This window comes from Sander lucioperca, chromosome 1 (assembly GCF_008315115.2).
Source record: "Sander lucioperca isolate FBNREF2018 chromosome 1, SLUC_FBN_1.2, whole genome shotgun sequence".
Taxonomy (NCBI): Eukaryota; Metazoa; Chordata; class Actinopteri; order Perciformes; family Percidae; genus Sander; species Sander lucioperca.
Genome location: NC_050173.1, coordinates 27,122,658 through 27,145,963, shown reverse-complemented (window position 1 = coordinate 27,145,963; position 23,306 = coordinate 27,122,658). Strand labels below are relative to the sequence as shown.

The 23,306-nt window shown below is 39.5% G+C and overlaps 1 protein-coding gene across 7 annotated transcripts in view; it reads right to left on the bottom strand.

The window, feature by feature from the left end:
- The window catches only part of LOC116052427 (ecto-NOX disulfide-thiol exchanger 2), a 178,233-nt gene that overhangs the window by 81,991 nt on the left and 72,936 nt on the right, over nt 1-23,306 (bottom strand). For 5 of the 7 annotated variants that reach the window (XM_036001426.1, XM_036001408.1, XM_031303134.2 and 2 more), the window contains one exon: nt 6,757-6,903. The exons of the other annotated variants lie outside the window; for them this stretch is intronic. In XM_036001426.1, the coding sequence (XP_035857319.1) occupies nt 6,757-6,903 (147 nt within the window). The remainder of the gene's footprint in view (nt 1-6,756; nt 6,904-23,306) is intronic. 7 annotated transcript variants of the gene reach the window in all.

The following is a 23,306-nucleotide window of genomic DNA, read 5'->3' as shown; positions in this document are numbered from 1 at the left end:
CAACAACATCACATTACAGTTTTTATCCTTAAATCCATTACTTCCACACACACACAAACATGCCACAATATATATGAAAAGAAACAGTGTGTGTAACTTTGGAAACTATTATGCAAAAACCTTCTCAAACAAGAAACCATACTCAGTTTGCTGAAGCGCATTTTTTTCTGGGGTTTTGGTGCTCCACACAGGAAATGCCAGTCAGACTGAAAACCATTCATCATCAGGAGGCCTGAGTAAAAAATACAGGCTTGTGGACCACACACTCCCATAGGAGATCTTGTACTGACAAAAAGGTTTCAGAATCTCAAATACAAACCCTGATCACAGCTCACACCTGTAAATGTGCAGTGACTAACAGGCATATAGAAACAACACAAGGCTTTTAGTCATGAAAGAAAGCATGTGTAATTTAAATTTACAGGAAAAGAGTGGAAATATATTTTATGAATGAAACTTTTTCTCCCCCCCCCCATGCAAAAAATACTAGAGCTTGTGATTTCCTATTCATTAATTAATTACTTTTGAAGGGTAAAGTGGAAAGACTTAGGCCATTGTTCAGACCACACAGATTTCTCCCCAGAATAAGAGAAAGTGTTGCTCGTACTCTCAATCAGCAAACATGAATACAAATATATAAGAATATAAACAATTATACATAACAAAAACTAGCTTTTCACCTCACAATAAAAACAGCTTTAGAAAAGTGACATTTGGTGCCTGATGTAAAGCATCATGTAGGAAATCTAACAAAGTGTACTCAACATGTTTGTCAGGCCTCAAGGATACATACAATGCTCGGATGTAATAATATGTATCTAGATAAACCTTTGCTGCTACATGTCATGACATGATGTTCCAGTTGGTCAACATGTATCCTTATTTTCCCTTGCTCAATGACCTTGACCTTACTGCTTAAGGATCAATAGCATTTCATGTAACACCTCTCTCTCAGCTCCGACTAAAGGTTAACGCACAAGAGATTAGATTAGTGAGAGTACAATTCTTTTATTTGCTAAAACTATGGCTTTGAACAAGCCTTTCTTTGATCCTGACATTGGAAGTGCTTTCGACGAATACATGGCCTCAGGTTTGAAAATATGCCTCAGTTTTGGCCACTACTCAATATTTTTCACACAACCTTGTTACAAGAGTACTTGAGACCCATTCAGCCAAAGGCCAAACATTCTACTTGGAAGAGCTATTTCATATAAATACAGTTATCCATATTTGCTGCTGCACAAACACAGGCAGTTTCCAGTTGAAGCAGTCTATATGGTAAACTGTAGAAGATTTTTGTTGAAAGCTTGTTGATCGGTGCAGTCTGCCAATAATTAATTCTCTCACAGAGATGCATGTCCTCATGTCACATATGTTTTAGGTAATGTGATCAAATTTCCCAAATGTTGTTATGGCCCTTTAAGTAAGGCTGTTTTGGGCTTTTTGTGCTCTCATTGACCCAAAGTAGACTGCAAAAGGTGTAGGATGTTAGTTAAGGAATGCTGCAGGCACAACACTGTGTGCAGTCAGTGAAAACACACCTCATTACCAAAGGTTACAGAACCTTTGCGAACCACAGCTGTGGAACCCAGCACTCTCAGGTCCGCAAAACCAATGCCAGCCTTAAAAGGTTCTCTGTAGAGTGTTGTCTCTAGTAGCACCGTGGAGCTGTTTTTCTATAGCCCCTTTCCCTCTGGACAAAAAAAACTCACTAACATCTGCTTTTTGTCTTTAGAAGGAGAGGTTACAATTGGCATTCATTAAGGGACAACTGACTCTGTAGTAGTCATGGGTATTTATCTGCTCAAGCTCTGATCGGCAGTGATGGAAACACAACACCCGGATGGACACGCTAATTGTCGGCCCTTTTCCGGCCCCATGCTATGACGCACATCGGTAACTCCAGCTACTCTTTTTCTCAGTGTCCAGATCCGTGCAAGGGGTGCTCGAACCTTGGTCCAAATTAGTCAGCACTGAATTTAAAAGAGAGAATGAATAACTAACAGACATTGAAAAAAAGAAACAATTGACCACTGCAACATACTTGGAACGTGACACAACAGGAATAAACTCAATGGGAAAGGAGTCCATCGCCTATTGCACAAGATGAACAAAACATACACATGATGAGATGCAAAGTCCTGCCAATGGTTTCACACTATTCTACTGACCAAGGGGTGGCAGTAAAATGCCAAGATAAGCAGCACTGTGCCAACAAAGGCAGGGGAGAAGAAGACTGCTGGCAAGAAAACATGTAAACAATGATTTAAAATACTTTAAAAAAAATGATTTGCAAATGTTTTATGAGGAAGGAAATGCAATCAACAAATGTTTTAGACCTCAAGGCTACACACAATGTTGTTTGTTGAATAACACAATTTAAACATAACTTGTTTGCTTACCAGAAACATCCTGTTTTCCCCAATTTCAGTGTTCTCTTTATAAAACATTTTAATTCTGCTGTGTTCCTATTTCGCCTTGCAAATAACACTTAACTTTGTTTTGAACGGCTTCACAAATAAAGATTATTTTTATTATTATTATGACATTAACACAACCGGTGCTAGATAATGAAATCCAGCTAGTGCTGGTGCTACTAAACTGACATGTATATTCATTGTAAGAGGGGAAATCCTGTTCCACAAAAAAAATGAGCAGCATTTCAAAATCCCATTCTCTTTACCCACTGCAGCTTAAAACACAGCAGGACTTGAGGGGAAATGGCCATCTCTGGCTTTGTTGTAAAACTGATTAAAAAAAAAAAAATAACAGAGTAAGGAAAATCCTTGCAGTGTGCCTTATTATGGCTTGTTAAAAGACACATACACACACACATTCAGTGGGTGCACATAAACGTAGAAAACTCAAAAGATAAAGAGCAAAGACGGGGGCCAAGTGCATCATCTCCAACTTTAGAGAGAACAACTATGTACAAACAGTAGTGTTTGTTAGTAGAAAACATGGTAAAAACTATTCAGTTCCTCAATTTTACTGGGTCCAAGTTAGAGTAGCACAAGATTTTTTTTACATGCCTTAGTAAAAGAGTCAAAACAAACTGGATATTTTCTACCAAATGGGCATGACTTTCAAGGATACATTTCTCTGGAGCGGTTTCATACTCAACTAAATCAAAATATCGAGTTAGTCACACTGACTGAGTGTGAAGTGAATGGACTCTATTATGTGGCAGAGTGAACAGAATATCAATTCAACTTCAAACAATTCAGTTTACAGGAGGTTGGGCCGTCTTAATTACTGTAGGTATCAGGCTGCATGTTGTTTGGTCTTGGTGTGGCGATTTGAAGATCATTAGTAAATCATCTATTAGCAGGGTGGCATTAAGTCTGGAATGACTTGGATTCCTCATGGGTCACATTAACAGGCAGTGCGCTTGTTGCCTTTTTAACTTCTTAACCAATTATTGAAATATAATGCAGCTGTGTAATGTTTAAGAAAGGTCTATGTGTTGCTATGGATGCTTGCACACATGCATGATGGATTATCAAGTGTAACAGCAATTGTAATAAGAAAAATCTATCCATTACCCCTATTTTCCACTGGGTGCGTCTGCGCTGTGTTCAGGAGGCGCCGCGACCCCTGCGAGCAATCCAATCCATTCAACTCAATGCTTGATATTCCACCAGCCGCGCCACAGCACATCCCAGAAGCGTGCGTGAAGCGGCTCTCCGCTCCGCTAAAGATACGCGGCAGGTCTATTTTCAGGCGAGCCACTGGCCGTGCGGACAGCCAGGCAGGCAGTAAAACAGTAAGAGCATCCAGTCAACTTACCAAAACACCCCCCCACCCACCCACCCAATATAGTATATGTCTATTTTACAACACCACGGACAATGAGCGATTTATCTTGGAGGTTGAAAAACATAATACAACATCATAGATCTTTTTTTTAAGGACAACACCAGAAAAGAAAAGGCATGGAGTTTAGTTACAGGAGTGCCTTGAGTGGAAAGTAGAGATACTAGCTTAATAAACACGTGATTGTTCTGTAAAGTACTTGGAGGTCTGGTATGGCGCGTGGCAGAGGACGGAACAAAACCGGAAGTCAGGGTCCTTTAACAAGACAAAATCAACATGGCTGCTAATGAGTCGGTGCTCCATCAGAGAGCTGGAGGACCTGACCAAGACTGGAGATTGGCCGTGAATCCACAGCTCCAGCTCTTTAAGACCTTTGCGTTCACATGCACTTAAGTAAACAAGTTACAGTCCGCTTTCTGCAGCAACCTGTTATTTATTTATTTTTTTTTTTTAAACATTTGAACTCAAAACCTGTTTTCTATAAATGGTTAGGGGAGTAAAGAAACATTATTTCTCCAGCTTGTGAAGAAAACATATTTCTTGGTCATTTATATGCGCTTCCAGGTTTTTAATTGTCTTTTTACATGTGTATGACAAAGACCTCCGACAGGAAAAGTATCGCTGGGACAGCTGAGCGACAGGATAAGAAGACACATCATTACACATAACTGTGCATCCTTCCACCAAACTCAAACTGAAACTAACACAGAGTAGCCGCTAGAACTCTAAAAAAGTTGGTTTCCACTGCTGAACATTTAACAATTTGTAAAGTTCAGACGCATTTGGACTGCAAGGAAAAACTCTCCCTACAGTGCCTGCTCTCTCACTGTGCTCTCAACCCGTCAACAAACAGGAAGCAGTGACGTGTACCACTATTACAACTAAAGAGAGAAAGCAATGTTTCCAAATTAAGGTTGGGGGATGGGAGAAATCTGATTACTGACCTCCTGCATGTATACACAGTATCACAAAACAGGTTTTCTGACTTATTTTATTTCTCTGAGTAACTGGTGCGCATGTTAACGTACTGACCAACGCCAGACACGGGTCACAGCAGGAAGAGGAAATACTGAGTTGTAATCACTACCATAATCAGCACGATTGAGGTGTATACTTATAACGTTCATTCATTGTGGTCAGTTCTTTGACCAGTAATATGGAGGCAGGTCGACACATTCAGTTGTAGAATGCAATGATGTGTTTGATTTGTTTTTGCCTCAAGCTAATACCAATACCCAATAATTGCCCTGCATATTAACTCATAATGACATGCATTTCACAATGCAAACAGGTGGTTGGAGAGCAAGCTGGATGAAGACAAACATTTTTAAGGTGTGGAATGACATCTCATCACAGCAGCATTTACAAATATATTATCAATCTAAATAGCACCATTGCATTAAACAAGAAGCCATTTCAACTTCCTGCATTATTTAATATTAGAGGGAAAATGTTCTCCTACTCACTATGTCCGATATAAATAACTTGGTGCGGAATGACCGAGACAAGGAATGCTTTTATCTCAAGGCTTTAACGGCCACAAATATACCTCCATTTACTACTGTTGCTGTCAACGCTTTTTCTAAACTTTGAATATTGTGTAAGTATGACGGAAGAGCATACTAACATTTTATCAGACAATGGCAGAGAAAGCCCTGCATGGTTGTACTGATATTGTGACTGACACAGAGCAGGAGCAGGAAATTTGACAAGTGAGAACTCGCAACAGCACAGAACACAAAACATTTTCTACTCACAAAATATATCTTGCAAGGTTTTGTAACAGTAGTCAAACAGTCAGTTGAAGTTATTGGTTAAAAAGCTGCAATAATATGTGATCTGGATCATTTGTGAATTCCCAGGATTTAAGTGAGTCTGTGTTTTGTCATCAGCGGCCTGAAAGCTTTTAAGACTGCAACTCTGATACATTAATCAGAAGAATTTCAAAAGGCAAAAGTCAAGTGTTTTGTCAATTAATACTACTTGTTATTTTACTTCATCTTGTGTCTTCATCTTGTTTCCTTTGCACATGGTCTTATTGTTACACATAATGTGTAACTTGCAGCATTTAAATAAATCCGTCATTTGGACAGACATTGTTTTTTTTGTTTGATAATCCTTCAAGATACACTGTGAATTAAAATTAAATTAAACTTTATCAAGACGTGAACTTGTGACGTGAAGATGTGAAGAAAAGATGACTTGCTGATTAGGGCCGAAGTATTAAGTATTAATTCAGTCCAATTAGCATCGCCAAGAAAGCAGAGAACATGGAACAATACCTCTCCTTCTTAAGGGCCCTCTTCTCTCTATTACTTACAAAGCAATTAATTTGTCAGTACTTCTTTAATTGGAAAGTCCTTCTTTAATTTGTCACATTACTAGCCACTAACTCAAATTACTGTTTAATTATAGCACACTGTAACACACATAAGTGTGTGTGTGTGTGTGTGTGTGTGTGTGTGTGTGTGTGTGTGTGTGTGTAAGCTGAAGGTGTGTTTGCAGTTTTGATTGGCAGGTGGTGTTGGTACATTAACATACAGTCAGGCACACAATCTCAGCAGAGCAGTTGCAGCTGCCTGACCTCCAAACAGGCCAGACAACCAGAGCCTCAGGACATGGCAAGCTAATCAAAAACAAAAACAAGACTGAGCTAAGCCACTTTTATTTTTTCATACCGCCATCAAATGATGGGATTATGCAACAATTCCCATCACAGCTATTTGATGTTGATACAGGTAGGGGAAGAGGAATTTCAAGGTAAAAATTCTAGCGGTTGTATCAAAGCTTCTCTGAATGAAAGGAGGCATTCTCTGTTGAGCGTTACGGGCACTAGCATTTAAAATTGGACATGGCTGAGGGCAAAACGGTGAGGATTTGAGACCACAGAGTAATCCTGCAGCTGTGGTGCAATACATGTGAGGGAGTTGTTGTCAGTACCTGGAGGCAGGCAGGCTCTCTTCCTCTTCTTGCTATTCTCGGTGGTGTTTTCCAGAGGAGGACACTCTGACACCAGTTGCCCACTGGAACTGCTGAACTGGAGAGGGTCGTTGTTGGTTGCTGGATCAAAGGGAAGAGTGTTGAGTCCTGGAAGACACAGACAACACAGAGAGCCACATCATAGTAAATGAAGTGATGGATCCTGACCACACTGGGAAAGATGAAAATGGGAAAACAACATGAGGTTCCATTGCTTCTTTGCTTTTCACACACATCACTTGAAGACCTCATCTTGGGCATTTTTCACAATTTTCTAATGTTTTAAAGCTCAACAACTACTTGATTCACCGAATAATCGGGAGGTTAAAAAGACAGAAAATAATAATTTGTTGCAATGTTTTTTATTTTATTTTAAATCTTCGTAGAGAGTAGATACCAGGAAGTTGTAGATTTTCAAATCACTTTATTAAAAGAGAAATGTTACTTTATTCAGCAAAAGGATTTTATGTTCTGTACTAGAATATTTCTGTACTGATCCCAGACAAAGAAGAGGCAAATGGTGGGTTAGTTGGCTTGCTGCTGAATCAATATTTTGTGCGTGCACAGACAAACCAACACATGCACCGTTTCCTTCTCTTCCAATCATAGTCAACTTTAAAAAGACCCAAAACGTGTCCGGGTTAGCTCAGTTGGTAGAGCAGGCGCACATATATAGAGGTTTACTCCTTGACGCAGCGGCCGCGGGTTCGACTCCGACCTGTGGCCCTTTGCTGTGTGTCATTCCCCTTCTCTCTCCCCTTTTATGTCTTCAGCTGTCCTGTGGAATTAAAGGCCTAAAAAAAGGCCCACAACAAATATGGTGCAAATAACACTAAGAATGTTTTTTCTTAAAGAATGCTGTGAAGAATCTAATGCTCCATACCAAATCAGTACGTCCACAAAAACAGCATTTCATCCTAATTAGAACATGGATGTAAAGGTAGTTCTACAGTGTAAAATAAAAATTCAAGCTCAGATGTACTGTATAACGAGGTCAGGCCGTTCTGGAAGCAAGGTTTTCTTTAACATTTAGATTTGGCTCACTGATATCTTACAATAACAGAATCAATTCATATCATGAATAGAAGACAATAAGAACACTTACATCAATAAGTAATGAAAACAAAAACAATGTCAAGATTGCTCCTGAGTCCAAATAATGATAAACAACTTGACTCGTGTTTTCTGCTTATTTATATGTATCAGCTATTCCCCACTCTTTAAGAGTTGTGTATTTGTTTAGAATTCAGAGCAGGGTCCCGGGGAGACTCGGTCTATAGTCATGAAAAATTCATGGCACTTCTTTGTGCACAGATTTTTTTTTCCCTCTATTGCACAACAGAACAGAAGCTGCCCCACATTGATGTGGCTTTATCAGAGGTCCACAGGACCCTAATCAGTTAGTATCAAAGTCAGTGCTCTAAACGACAACAACATCATTATTAAGGATTCTAACTTTGGTCTTTGTTTATCTACTTTACAAAATGAAGACTCTTACATTTTGTTTCGACATAGTGCAATTTTAGGAATGTTTTGGTGCATTTTCTTGTTTCCATGTAAGACCGGACCAAATGAAATTATGGGGCCTATCTTGCACCCGGCGCAGCACAGCGCAAAGCCCGACGAAAGTGTCTTTGCTAGTTTAAGCCCGACGCAGTTGTCAATTTCCCGTCCAGCGCTCGCGTCATTTAAATAGCAAATGCACCTGCGCCCATCTTTGCGCCCATGGGCTTGCTGGTCTTTCAGGGAGGTGTGTTCAGGTGAATTCTTGGCGTATTGCTATCTTGAGGTAGTGGGAAGTGATCGCGCCATTGACCAACAAAAACCTGGTCTAAAGTCAATAGCGCAGCATTTCATTGTTATTTTTAGCAAATTAGTAAAATGCGCCTAGGCTTATGCACAGCACAAGCACACTATGCTTGTTACACACACACACAGGGAAGCGCAGCAGCACACAAACATGCAAAAGATTACAAATAAAAATATTACAGTGCAAAGCCGCCATCATAATAGCAATGCGCCAAGGTACAATCGTGCCTGGCTTTTAAAGGGAATGGGAGATGACTCTGATTGGTTTATTGCATGTTACGCCCAAAACACACCTATGAATTAATGAAAACACTAAGTACAACCCTTTTGAACCATGTGCCTGGCACACGGACCCTTTTTTCCGCCGTCAAACTAGCAAAAGTGGATTTGGACATGCCTAAACGCACCTGCGCCATGCGCTTCACGCCGTGTGCTTAGATCGTTAAAGTACGGCCCTTTAGGTTTGTGTGTCAATTGTGTCTTTTCTTTTCTTTAATTCAATTGATCAAAAGCAAAGATTGATCAGCAGCTTAACAAAGACAGACAATTCAGACACTCAGACAAAGAAAGAAAAAGAGGTAAAAAAATAAAGAAAAATAAGAACAACTTTGAAAAAGCAGAGTACGACAGCACATTTCAGTCTAATCCGTGACAGAAATTTACTCTGCTTTTACTGTATGTAAACTACAATGTTTTCCATATTTCCTCAGTTATCATGCAAAGGGAAACTGGATAGACATGTCTATAAAGGGGTCAAGGGAAGCTGAGGCAAAGGTCATGATTATAATCACAAAACACATGCTGAGCCTTGAAATACATTAAACCTACCTGTGTGTGGGAGATTTGTTCGATTTAGGCAGAGGAGACTGTGTATTTGCTGCAGAGTCAGTCTAAATAGACCTTCTGTCTAAGCTGACCTAAAGTCGATCTCTACTCAGCATCCATCTGTCACTTTTTTAACGATGAACGCCAATAGTGTTGAGAGTGAAACAAATCCATTACCCTGCCAATGTTAACTCTGTCACTAACAAACAGCAAAGGTTTACATTTAAAGAGACAGCCTAAGTGACAGCGACAGGGGCTAACGTTAGTTCTTTTCTTAACTAGTCGTTTCATTACTTAACCTTAATCTCCGCCGAAACGACCGGCAGCTCGCGGGGCTCTGTACCTGGCTGACAGTCACCTACTCTCGGATACCTGAACCACCAACTACAGCTGACCTGACGGCGCACCATGCAGAGCACCAGAGGCGGTGTTGAGGACCTCTGTTGCGGCTCAACACATCTACTAAATGTCGCTGATACGACCGAGCTGTGACGGAGGTCTGTAGCGGCTTAAACAACTAGCAATCGCCGCTCTGTAGCACGGAGCTCCTCTTTAACTTTTTTTTTTTTACCGCTATTTACTATGAAGGAACTTGCTACAGGTATGCTACATTCATGAGACCATGGGATGTTAAAGTACATTACTCAGCAGCAGGTGAAAATAGGGGCAAGGTTGCGCGACTGAAGTCAAAATGATTTGAACTTTTAGCGAGGAACGAAAAGTGAATTACCTGTATGTGTGAAAACAGCTTTATCTCACGCATCCGTTTTGTTGTTGTTGAATATGTAGCATAATTATATAATTTTGTCATTCTTTCAGCCCCCCCCCCCCCAAAACAATGGTACAGAAAACACTCAAACCAATTTATATTTCCACAAAATTGGCATGAATAATCATAATGGTATACATGCCCCATGCGTGTGTGCGTGTGTGTATTCGTCAAAACAAAATTAAATTAAAACTTGTTTTGAACAATTTCTTTGTCATCTGCAGATTGATTTGAAGTAGGGGGGAAAACTCGATTTAAATCTTTCCCTTCTTGAACATTTTACAACTCTACCTCCTAAATGGATTTATAAGAGAACAAGCCTGCTAAATGTGGTATAAAAGGTGACTGGTGCAGAGGATGAATCACTCAAATATGGGTTTTAAAACTGATGAAGAGCTACATGACGGACTTCATCCAGTACATTTTATGTGCATTTCGATACCTTATCTTGCTCTCGAGTGATAGCGTTACTACAGTATAAAAGCTCTGAGGCAAAAGGGAAGAAAAGCATTTTACAGATTCAGCCTCAATAAAACAGCTTTTGGCTGTAAATCATCTTTCTTCATTTAATCTTTGAGTTTGATCTTTGGAATGGTTGTCAATGTTCAGAATCAGTAATCAGACAGTTACAGCAAAAAAAGGGTGCGGACACAGCTTAGGACCGAAGTCTCTTTCTGTGTGTGCCTGTATATTAAGAGTGTCTTTGCTAGGTCATCGCCCCTGTCTACTGTGCTACTTGTTTGTCTGTAGGCTGATGGATGGTGTGTTTAAGTTTCAACATCTGGCCAGAGGGAGGAGTGATGTCAGTGAGTATCACCCCCCAGGGGATGAGGAAAATAAATACCAGGAGGCTGGGTGGAGACAGGTGGGGGCTGCAGAGTAAATGAAGGAAATGAAAATGCTGAACTAGGAAACAAACTTTATGCTCTGTGGCCTCAGAATGGGATACAAGAAATATCACAAATGAAAGTGACCTAATCTCACATCAAGGATGCATTATCAGCATGCCCCATTAATGGTATAGTGGGCCAGGAAAAGATAGGACCATTATAATATGCAATGAAACTCAGTAGGTCATTAAAACACAATTTAACTGTCTTGGATGAGGAACAAACTTGTGCATCTAACCCATGGAGAATGTGTAGTAATGTGTGTTAAATATTATATTATAATAATTAAGGCACAATACAAATTGCCAGATGTAAAATAGATAGGGTACTCACAATTTTCTAACAACCTTAATTATTATTTGTGAAGCTGAAATTATTAGTCAATTCATTGTTGATTGATAGGCTGAAGATTAACAGACAACAATTGTAATGCGTTTGATAAAATGTTATAAGTACGTTTTTAAAGCGAAATGCCAGAAAATAAACTGGTTTCAGCTTCTTAAATGTAACTATTTGTTGTTTTCCTTGTCTTTTATGATAACACAGACCTTTGGGTTTAGGACCAAATCAATAATATGAAGACATCAGACATTTTTTTTTAATTCTGAGTATTTAAAAAACAACAACTATTTTCTAACATTCTATAGACCAAATGATTGATCAACTAAATAACCAGCAGCTTCTTGATATGAAATCAATCGTTAGTTGCAGCCCTACGATCTTATGTTGACTTTACTGCGTGCTATTAGTTTATTTTGCAATTGAATTGAATTGTCCAATATAAATCACATGGTACTGCAGTAGACATCTCAAATAATGATGTAAACAGCAGTCTGGGAAAAGACGCACCAATTACAGGGCATGGAGGTAATCAAGTTTGCTGTAACACAGAACATGAAATATGAGAGCCATTACATAATGACTTAATCCTTTCTTTTTTAATAGTAGCCTGGCAGCTGTGAGGATCAAAGCTGTGATCTTTCTGTACAGATCCCAGCTTTAACCACCGATGTGCTGCAACGATTCCCTCAGTAACACATTTGTATATTCTCCTATAATCCTTAATCTAACTCTTATCAGCTAATAAATCCAACAGTGCACAATGAATAATGCAGAACATTAGGAAATGTGCATCACACAACATTACAGGTAAGTGCGGGGGGGACGGCCTAAGCAGTGGACTATTAATCTAAGATAGCACTGAGAAACATACTGTATACCAACCTCAAAAGTGCATTTGCTTCTCTGACTATTCCACTTCATTACTAAACCATAATTGTCAAAAAACTGCCTTTCAGCGCCAGTGATTTCTATCTTCAAACACATTCACCTATCTGGACAAAATCTGAAGAGGGTGTACAGGATCAATGTTTTAATGCTAAACAGAAAAAAGTCATAGAGAAGTAGCATTGTAAAGGGCTAAAGAATGTTCTCCAAGCTATGCATGTTCCCCTGTCTTGAAGATAGTCTGTTAAAAGTCAATGAGAAATGATCACTGAGTCTTGTGTTAATCATCAGCCAAAGGAAGTTTTTCGAGATTGTAAGTTTCTATATGATCAAAAGATACAACATAAGAAGACACACAAGAAAATGCCTTCACAAATACAACTGCAGTTTCACAAGGTCATTAGCTCACAGTTGGATCTACCTGACTGAATTAATGCTATAAAAAAGAAAACATTTATTCATGACTGACAGCAGAAAGAACTGGGAGGAAAGATTCCTAGAGCCCTTTTCTCATTAAGCCAAGGCTTCTTGGTTTTTATTCTTTGATTATTTTTTCTTTGAAATACAGCTCCTTTCTCTCTAAACTTCAGACCAACAACAAACATCACTGATTAGCACAGAGAACTGACCAACAGTTTCTGTAAGTGTAGGCAGACTGGGAAATAGAAAATGAATAATAACACTGTGCAGCTTTCTTTGAGGTTTTTTTTTAATGTATCGATCAACAAATTGTTAAAAGCACTGATTCCAATTACAGTCCATCTAATTATAGTCCATGTTGTTAATATTTCAAGTCAGAATGCTGCCATGTGGTTAGGGTGGAATCGGCAAACTGAAATAAAAAGGAATTAAGAAAGGTCACATTGTCCATCACCAATACATTAGACATGTCAATACATTAGGCAGGTCACAAGTCACATTCTGATACAACACACACACATATATATATATATATATATATATATATATATATATATATATATATTAGGGCTGTTGGAATGAATTCCGAAAGTCGAATATAGTTCGAATAGTAAAAAAATCAATGCTGAAATTACTTTTCGAATGTGAATTTTTATAAATATGTTGGCTGGGAAACAAAGTTGCGTGCAATGCGCCATGACGTAGGTCCCCTTCAAGGTCAGGCTAATGTTAGAAGTCCCTCTAGTGGTCAGACCATGTAACAACAACCACATGCTGCATCATAGTGGCATCGGCAATGCATAAGCCTGAGACAAGTATTAAATATTTGAATATTTAAAAAAATAACAAATGAAATTTGAATGGTATTGTAGAGGAAGATTGACAGCTCTTGTGTATATATATATATATATATATATCATATCAATAAATCATGCTGCACTGCAATCACTGCAAAGCTGGCTGCTATGGGTCGCAGTAAAGTGGCAGCCACAGGCTATAAGTCTGGGTCCTATTGGGTGACAGCTGGCAAGTCTACAAACAGGATCCCAAATTAGCCTTTAGTCACCTGAAAGGTTACAGATAAAACAAAGTCACAAGACCTCTATTAGGTCTCGCTAAAGATCAGTCACTACAATAAAATGAGATATTGCTCTATTCATAGCCTGGAGTGTCCAACATAACAACAGAATATGGACTATGAGCACGAGCTCCGAGCCTCCTAAAAATGTAGCTGACTTAAGTTATGAGTGCCCTTAGCAGATGTATAAACAAGGTGTCTGACGGATGTGGCTTACCAATGGATGGCAAAGAATGCCAAGCAGCTGTGGTATTCTCATGAGGCCATTAGCCAAGCTTTTCACTTCCTGTGTATTTATAGCAAAGACAAAGAGCAGTTAACACAGGCAGCTCATACAAGTGGTGGACACACAGGGCCATTTTCTGGACAGCTGCACTACCCCACTGACTTTGCTCATTTAAACAAAGGAAATTAATTTCCGAGATTGTCGTTTCTGACAATACGTTGTTGCCCATGCAAACTGTGGTCAGCAATGGTTTACAGACCACGTGCCACGGTTCCATCTTAGACTATAGTGTGTGTGCTTTTATCGCAATCACATATAACATCAGGTGGTGTCACTAACAAGTTTTCAAGTTCTGGGCTTTAATGAAAAAAATTTACTTCACAAAGAAGTTAGTCACCAGGAGTACTCTCTGGGTGTTTATACACCATCTGCTCATGTTCCTTATCAGAAGTGACAGACTTCAACCAGGTAAAACAAAACCTCTGCTTTCATTAAAACCAGACACAATTAAAAGACCATTAAGATGGCAGCCTGGACTGGAAAAGCTTCAGCATCTATAACCACTAGGTGTGTGACAATAAAAGATTAGTTTTAGAGTTGCACGCATGCGGATGAAGAGGGGAAAGCGAGTTGACTGCAGGTAAAAAATCTAGCATTTCTGTAAGCTTGTATGTTCTGCTTGTTCAACATGTGCTTGATAAATTGCTCGTACAGCCTCGTTTATTGGCAGATTTTTATTGCATTGATTGATAACGAGCATTGTTGTCGTCAACTTAAATAAAGTGCAACCTAAAGGCTATTTTATTTCGCTTTGTTGTGGCCTTTGTTCTGCTGTTCCACAAACAGGCAGCGGAACAAAAAGCAGAGAGGAGGAGACAAAGAGGCAAACAATTCCCACTCTGAACCAGGTTCCAAGTTTCTTATCAGACAATAATATATTGGCTACTGATATATCGTGCAACCCTTATTGATTATGGCGAATAACGTGGTCACAGTGACACTGTTACCCATAGTGACCTCTGTCCATGGCAAGGTGGTACAAGATGCAGTTGTTAATTTTGACTGTTTTCATGAAGATCTGCCAACAGCTGAGAGACTAAGGATCTCAGCTGGGTAAACTGTCAGCTCGGTTGTAAACACGACAGTGGGAGAGGACATCACAGACAAAGTAGACAATTTCTCTACTACAGTGGGGAGAACAAGTATTTGATACACTGCCGATTTTGCAGGTTTTCCTACTTACAAAGCATGTAGAGGTCTGTCATTTTTATCATAGGTACACTTCAAATGTGAGAGACGGAATCTAAAACAAAAAATCCAGAAAATCACATTGTATGATTTTTAAATAATTAATTTGCATTTTATTGCATGACATAAGTATTTGATCACCTACCAACCAGTAAGAATTCCGGCTTTCACAGACCTGTTAGTTTTTCTTTAAGAAGCCCTCCTGTTCTCCACTCATTACCTGTATTAACTGCACCTGTTTGAACTCGTTACCTGTATAAAAGACACCTGTCCTCACACTCAATCAAACAGACTCCAACAACTCCACAATGGCCAAGACCAGAGAGCTGTGTAAGGACATCAGGGATAAAATTGTAGACCTGCACAAGGCTGGGATGGGCTACAGGACAATAGGCAAGCAGCTTGGTGAGCTTGGCGCAATTATTCGAAAATGGAAGAAGTTCAAGATGACGGTCAATCTTCCTCGGTCTGGGGCTCCATGCAAGATCTCACCTCGTGGGGCATCAATGATCATGAGGAAGGTGAAGGATCAGCCCAGAACTACACTGCAGGACCTGGTCAATGACCTGAAGAGAGCTGGGACCACAGTCTCAAAGAAAACCATTAGTAACACACTACGGCGTCATGAGCTTTTTGGTCTAAACTCCACTCGCCGTGTTTGGAGGAAGAAAAAGGATGAGTACAACCCCAAGAACACCATCCCAACCGTAAAGCATGGACATGGAAACATCATTCTTTGGGGATGCTTTTCTGCAAAGGGGACAGGACGACTGCACCATATTGAGGGGAGGATGGATGGGTCCATGTATTGCGAGATCTTGGCCAACAACCTCCTTCCCTCAGTAGGCGCATGATGAAGATGGGTCGTGGCTGAGTCTTCCAGCATGACAACGACCCGAAACACACAGCCAGGGCAACTAAGGAGTGGCTCCGTAAGAAGCATCTCAAGGTCCTGGAGTGGCCTAGCCAGTCTCCAGACCTGAACCCAATAGAAAACCTTTGGAGGGAGCTGAAAATCCGTATTGCCCAGCGACAGCCCCGAAACCTGAAGGATCTGGAGAAGGTCTGTATGGAGGAATGGGCCAAAATCCCTGCTGCAGTGTGTGCAAACCTGGTCAAGAACTACAGGAAATGTATGATCTCTGTAATTGCAAACAAAGGTTTCTGTACCAAATATTAAGTTCTGCTTTTCTGATCTATCAAATACTTATGTCATGCAATAAAATGCAAATGAATTACTTAAAAATCATACAATGTGATTTTCTGGATTTTTGTTTTAGATTCCGTCACTCACAGTTGAAGAGTACCTATGATAAAAATTACACACTTCCCCACTGTATATAGTGGACGTACTACACACACACATCAGCTCATCTGCGGACACTGGCTGGTTGTGCGTGTTCATTCAGCTTCTGTCAAATAGTTCCATGATAAAGTTAAACATTTAAAAAAAATGGAATTAACTACAGTATATTTAATACTCAAATTCAAAATCGCGTTTCACAATGCAGAGTATTTTGGGTTTATGTTTAAGTATGTTATCAAACATTGCATACTATGATTCCATGAGTCAGTCTTTTATCAACATGACATTTAAATAGTTTAGATATTAGCATCTCTGTAGACAGTTTTCCCTCTGGCATCTGGTTAACACTGTTTTTTACTGTAATTATAAATGAATAAAATATTTAAAAAAAAGAAATACTTAACTACATTTGTTAAAATAAAAAAAAAAGTACCTGACATCTAACTATAAAATCGAGGACCCTCTGCATATGTGTGTATGTTTGTGTGCCTTTAGAATATCTCGAGAACCGTTCATCCGTTCTACTTTACACCGAATCTGCAACGTAACCAGGAACATTTCTCTGTCAGGTAAATTTAGTAGTATAATGTGTTCCTAGTAGAAGTACACCATAAGTCAGTAGTTTTCAGTGGGGTTGCATATTAAGTGCTTTTGGATCCAGATTCTGTAAGTAAGTTTGTGGTACAATGGTTCTGGAGAAAGCTACAAGCAGCAATACCACAGGCCAAGCAATCGGCAAGCTCCAAACAGGTACGTTTTGAACAGGCACTGCACAGGTTTCCCAAATTAGACAAGGCTGTAGAGCCAGGGAAGTGTCAATGAGAAGAAAATGCAGGACAAAAAACACTTAACTGGCATAAATAAATGGCAGTTTCAAAACACACAAAAATATAGACCAAACATCCCAATTTTTTCCCATTTTGCATCTTTAATTAAATATCATAGGGCACCAATCAGGGTTAATATCATGATAAGTACATAGAAAGAATAATGTTCTTACAGTTGGGAGTTTGGTAAAGGTTAATATATTCCCTAATGCTGTGATGACATTTTGAAACAATGCTAGCATTGGAACATCTCATTGTGCATTTACGAATTTGCCTCTACTCTGCATGCGATATAGACTATACAAATACATTGGCATATGGAGATGGCACACACGGCGACACTTAAAAGGGCAAAATACAAAATGCAAAGGGTTATTAATGTGGAGGACAATTCATTTTTGTTTTCCACTCCTAGGAACATTTGAGTTTGTCAATATATTCAGTGTTCACTTCTGCTGTGCTTCAAACACAAGCTCAGGTTAACTAGCTCACCATAATCATGTCATGACTATTCATATGATCAGTGAGAAAGAAAACATGCCTCGTCAGATGCCCTCATTTCTCCAAGCCTCGGGGAATTCACTGAAGGTTAATTTATTTAAATCTCCCATCCACTCATCTCTATTTCATTAAACTCACTAAAACTCTTTGGTTTACAGATTCATCAGCTTTCTACTGTCAAAGGCCCATGCCCTTACTGCAATGTAGTGAGCAAACGTGTGTGTGTGCGTGTTACAAGACAACACAGCAGTTGATAAGGTCATGTTAGCTTACATGTGCATGTGCAATGTCTTCTGAGAGCAATGCTTAACGTTGGACTAATAAATCTACGAGGCTCTCGTGGTAAGCGGCAATAAAATGAAAATGTAGGTTTCTCCAAGGGGAACTGTTCTTTTATACTGTCCTCGAGGCCCCAGAATTTCTACCATCTGGCCTCTCCTTTGAAAGACAGCATACTTTAATGCATGCTGTGTATGGTCGGATCAAGATATCAACATTTAGGCTGCGGTAGGTAAGGATATATTGCCATGTGGGCAATTGCTGTATCATTATTACAGCATGGCATGCGTTACGACTGGCATGGACACTCTAATGCTAATGACTTTGGTAACGCTCACCCTTACCTTAAATGGTTGGTGAAGCCATTTGCAGTCTGTCAGGAAAACATCCAGCCTATGTCGATGTGTTTTTGTGTTCCAGAGGAATGGCTAATGAGAGGCTCGCTGGCTCCAATGTACTTTACAAAGACATGTTGGGAGAGCTGTGTGTGTCTGAGTGCGGCCATTAAAGCTGTGAATGGTCATCTGTAAAGCACACACTTGGCTCGACAACTGAATTGCTGAAAACGCTTGCTAGTTGTTAAAACCTGTTTCTGAGACTTGAACATAGAGGCTCACAAAGTAGTGTCTCTCTTTGAGGTTGCACATGATGCACTCTGATTGATAATAAGCAGCTGAGCTGATGCTTCTGGAAGCTCTCGACACTGTGACAGACACTATTTAAAGTAAATATGAGTTCCCCCTAAAGAGTAAGGTGCAGGTCATTCCTCCTAATTAAAATGGGATTAGGTTGCAGCAGGGACTGACTGAGCTTCAAATGTATATCACAATTTTTTGGCACCATCTGCTTGTCCATAAACCTTGACTTCATTTGACGCCACATCTTGTTCTCTCCCTTCTGTCTTCTCAAACGAAAGCTTCTCTTCACTCCAGCGGTTAGCTGCTATTGACTTTTTTATTTTTTGTCTTATTTGCTGCCTGTTCTGAAATCTCACTTGCTCTATAATGTGCTTCAGACCACCTATATTTTATCCTTGTGAGGGAATGGACTACTGTAGTTTAGCACTACTGTAACCATCAACTCCATTCAAGTCAGGATTTAAACAACTACCAGTGCAGTCACAGCCCAATTTCTCTCACTAGGAAAGGAAATCGTAAAAAAAAAAAAAAAAATCTAAAAGAGGGACTTTTTATTTATTTAATTCAAATTCTGTCGTGTTTTCTTTTACTTGAAATGTAGGCATTAAGTCCATTGTGCAAGGACTAATTTTATTAATGGTAAAGATAGACATTTGTTTTCCATACAAGTTCAATGTGTCTGATAGCGTAGGGGTAGGTTATAGGATACAATTTAGACATGATAAGGTTCGGATCTTTACTGGGAGGAAATTTTAGTAACTGGACCTCTTTGAATTTTAATTGAATACCCCTGATGTAGAGCTAACAATAGTCATTATCTCGACATACATAATGACTTAAAGCAACAGGCTTTTCTCCCCTTTTTGCATTTCAGTCATTTTCTGCCTCAATCGTCTATACTTACGCCTTAAGTGAATGTGTCACTCTACTGCAGTATTTTTTAATATACTGCAGTATTTTTTAATATATATATATATACACTCCAAGAGCATTAAGCCAGATGAGACAAGTTTGATCTCCTAATCTGTTAAATGGGTTAGGTTATTGTTCAAAAAAGATAATACATTTAAAATAATTTGGAAGGCTGAGTCCTGCAGCCAGTGTCAAATTTCAGCCACATTTGCGTTATTAGGCAAAATTTTCTTGACTTACAGTCAATGTCGCAACTTCACAGATTTCGTTGCAAACCCTGCTTTAGTCTGGTTTTGAAAAGCATGCCTACAACCTGTCAGTACACTTCAGACACATCCCAGAGGCTGTGCTTAGTTTGAAGGAGAGTAGATAAGAAGCCTTATTCCCTTGTGTGTCAATTAATAAAAATGCTCCTTATTCGTTTGTATTGTTTGTCTCATCTGTTCCCCTCTCTGAAATGAGAATGAGTGTGATCGTATCCTCATCCAAATGTATCAGACCCCCTGAGTGACAATACAAGCGAGATCTCAGCAGTCTAGATGCAACAGCCCATTTTCAAAAGACAACTCTTTGCCTTTGATGCTATTTCGGGATGTAGCTCCCATACAGGTCTGAAGAGAAGAATTACCAGATGGCTACTTGTCATTCTCCACAAGTTGGAACTCTGATTTCTGGTCCAGTAAGCTGAAGTCATCACTGTGAAGTCTGATGTTGATCACGATCTACACTGCTAACAGGGACAAATATGCTGCCTTGATATAACCACTGATGAGTGTACAAGTGAAGGCCCTTTCTTGCTTTTAGTAGTTACAGCTCCTACTTCTAGACAGTTTTGTGAAAACCCAATCTGAATCCCTGCTCAAAAGATGACAGTTATGTATGCAGTATTGCATGTGCGGATTCTGTTGTGATTAATAATATGATGCTTGTCACAGCTCTCATCTGCAGACGTTCCTGTGGCTGCCATTTCAGTCGCCTCTGCTTTTACTTGTGGATCAGGAAGTCCAAAACACGGCCTACAGTGTGTTGACAGCGTTTTTTGCACAGAATATTCATCTCATTATTGCAGATATACCCTGAAAAATCTTGATATAATTTTAGGGCATATCATCCATCCCTACGAGCGATCCTGACTTATAGTCCTATACTGTATATGGGTCAAACTCCAAAAACTCTTCCAAAGCACTTCCCATAATGCAACTCAACAGAGTATTTCCTTTGAGCATCCCTGTCTCGGGAAATGACGTTCGAAAGACATGGGCACTTACCAGTTTGTAAAGCAGGCTTTTTGCGAGAGATCTTAATTCTCAAGCTCAATTCGGATAATTTATCATGGTAAGTAAACTGGTCTTCATTGTGTAAAATCAGTGGAATACCCCTTTAAGATTTAACTGAAAAAATAATGGATCTTGTTTCTGTACCCACACTTGGCAACACTGTTTTGGCTCCAAAATCAACATGGAATTGAAGACATAAGAGTCTTGTCTTTTAAATGGCATAACACAAAAATGTTTGCGTGTCCACGCTTAAAATCTACGTTACATGAAAATTTGCATTTTTTGTCTTTTGTCCCCTTTTGCCTTTACTTTACAGACATTGTAACATTTGGAGCTGTGAGTGCAATAAAAAACAAACAATATTTAGTCACAGATGAGAGTGCTAATGGACCCTGTGGCAGAAAATGTCAGCACTCACTGTCTGAAATCCCTTGTTGTTTTGTCACTGGAAAGGGGGAGGGAATGAGTTTGTGGCAAAGAGGGGTTTTAGTGTACCAGAAGGAATTAGTCAGTGAAGCAAGAGAAACTTCATCATGTAATGACCAGGCAACAAGTCAGGAATAATCTATTCCAAAAGCTGCCACACTGAAATGTAAGGCATAAATAAAGCAAATAGGAAAATAGGGGCAGAATAGCGCAAAATAACATCTTTGTTTTACTTCGGGGAGGCTGAGAGCTTGGGGGTCACAACAGGTTTCACTCAGTCAAGTAAACACCCACTTAGGAACACAAAGATTTATTTGATTTATTCAAATGCCTTGGGTTTCCACTGATGCATGCTAAAGCTAAGCTCTGACTCATTTAAAGAGAGAAACAGTGACAAAGGGTAAAGTGAATGATCTTTTTAATGTGACCCCTGGTGAAAGCTTCACAAGCAAAGTATGCCACTGTAGGAAGAATAGTAATGCATTAAATTCTGATGCTAAGTCAAGTGGTAACAGCACACACAGAAGGCAGACACTAACATTGTCGGGCAAGATGTGTACACCATTCGCATTAAATTCTTTCAAAATAAGAGTTTGGCAGATCTGTAGTAGCAGGATTATTGCCAATATTGTTTCCAAATACTCCAATCAGCAAATTAAGTTATCCCAAAACTAAACTTTACTGGCTTGTGTTCTGACAATACTCGTTCAGAATGGAGAAAATGGCTACATAGTGGTGATTTTTGATTTTGTTATTGGACCAGTCAGCTGTAGTGGAGAACAATAGCAAAGAAGATACAAAACACATGCATCATGCCAGCTGGACAGAATAATACTAAATGTGAGACAGCATCCATAATATATAAATATAGCTTTTCATAATTAGTAGGGCTGTCTCCTTAAAGTTGACGATTCGAGTCATCAGTAGACCATGACAAGTAGACCATTAGTCATCATTCAAATCACTGCACTCTTTTTTTTGGCCACGTCATTGTACACAGAGGAATGCAGGAGCAAAAGCATGGCAGGGTGTGAACTTTACAAACCAAATCTCGAAGGAACCTCACCACAAAACTAATTGTGATGGAAGGAGAGAAGGGTAATGGAAACGGAGGGCAGCGCATGGCAGGGCAGCATGACTCGTGTCTCTTGGCTGCTCGAAAGGCTCTCAACTCCAGTGCTGATGTCAGCTAAACTACTTTTGAACCAGAAGCTGGTACAACCTCCTCTACTGCCATCCAATGTGACTGAGTGTTCGGATGACAACACTGTCAGCAGCCAGCAGAAGAGATGCTCTGCTAGGATTTTATGACGAAACTAAGACTTGGACGCACACTTTTACTTTGTGGAAATCTCATTCCCACATCACAGATGATCAACAAAGGCATTAAAATGTGGGTCTAAAATGTGGGTAGGCTGATAAGGAGTTTACTGTGGGGTTGCTGCTCTGCAGGTGCGCTGAATTGACACTAACTGGGCTAGGGAGTGAATAATATATTTCTCATAGTTGTAGGTAAGGTTTATTGAAGAAAAGTAATATTTATAAAAACAAAAAAACAAAACAAGCAATTTAAAGATGTCACCTTAGGCTCTAGGAACTTGTGATGGGCACTATTCTATACTATTTTCTGACATGAGGAGATGATGAATTAATCAAAATAAAAATGTTAGTTTCAGCCCTAATGTATGACTTGCAAAATGTGTGTTCAGAGAGAGTTGCATATTTATAAGTGACAGCACATACCCTATTAATAACATTAGTTGGAAAAATCAAGTTTAAACACTGTCAGTACAAACTCATGATCTGCAGGCTGCTACTCAAGAACTGTCTTCTATCTACCCACTGATGCTCGA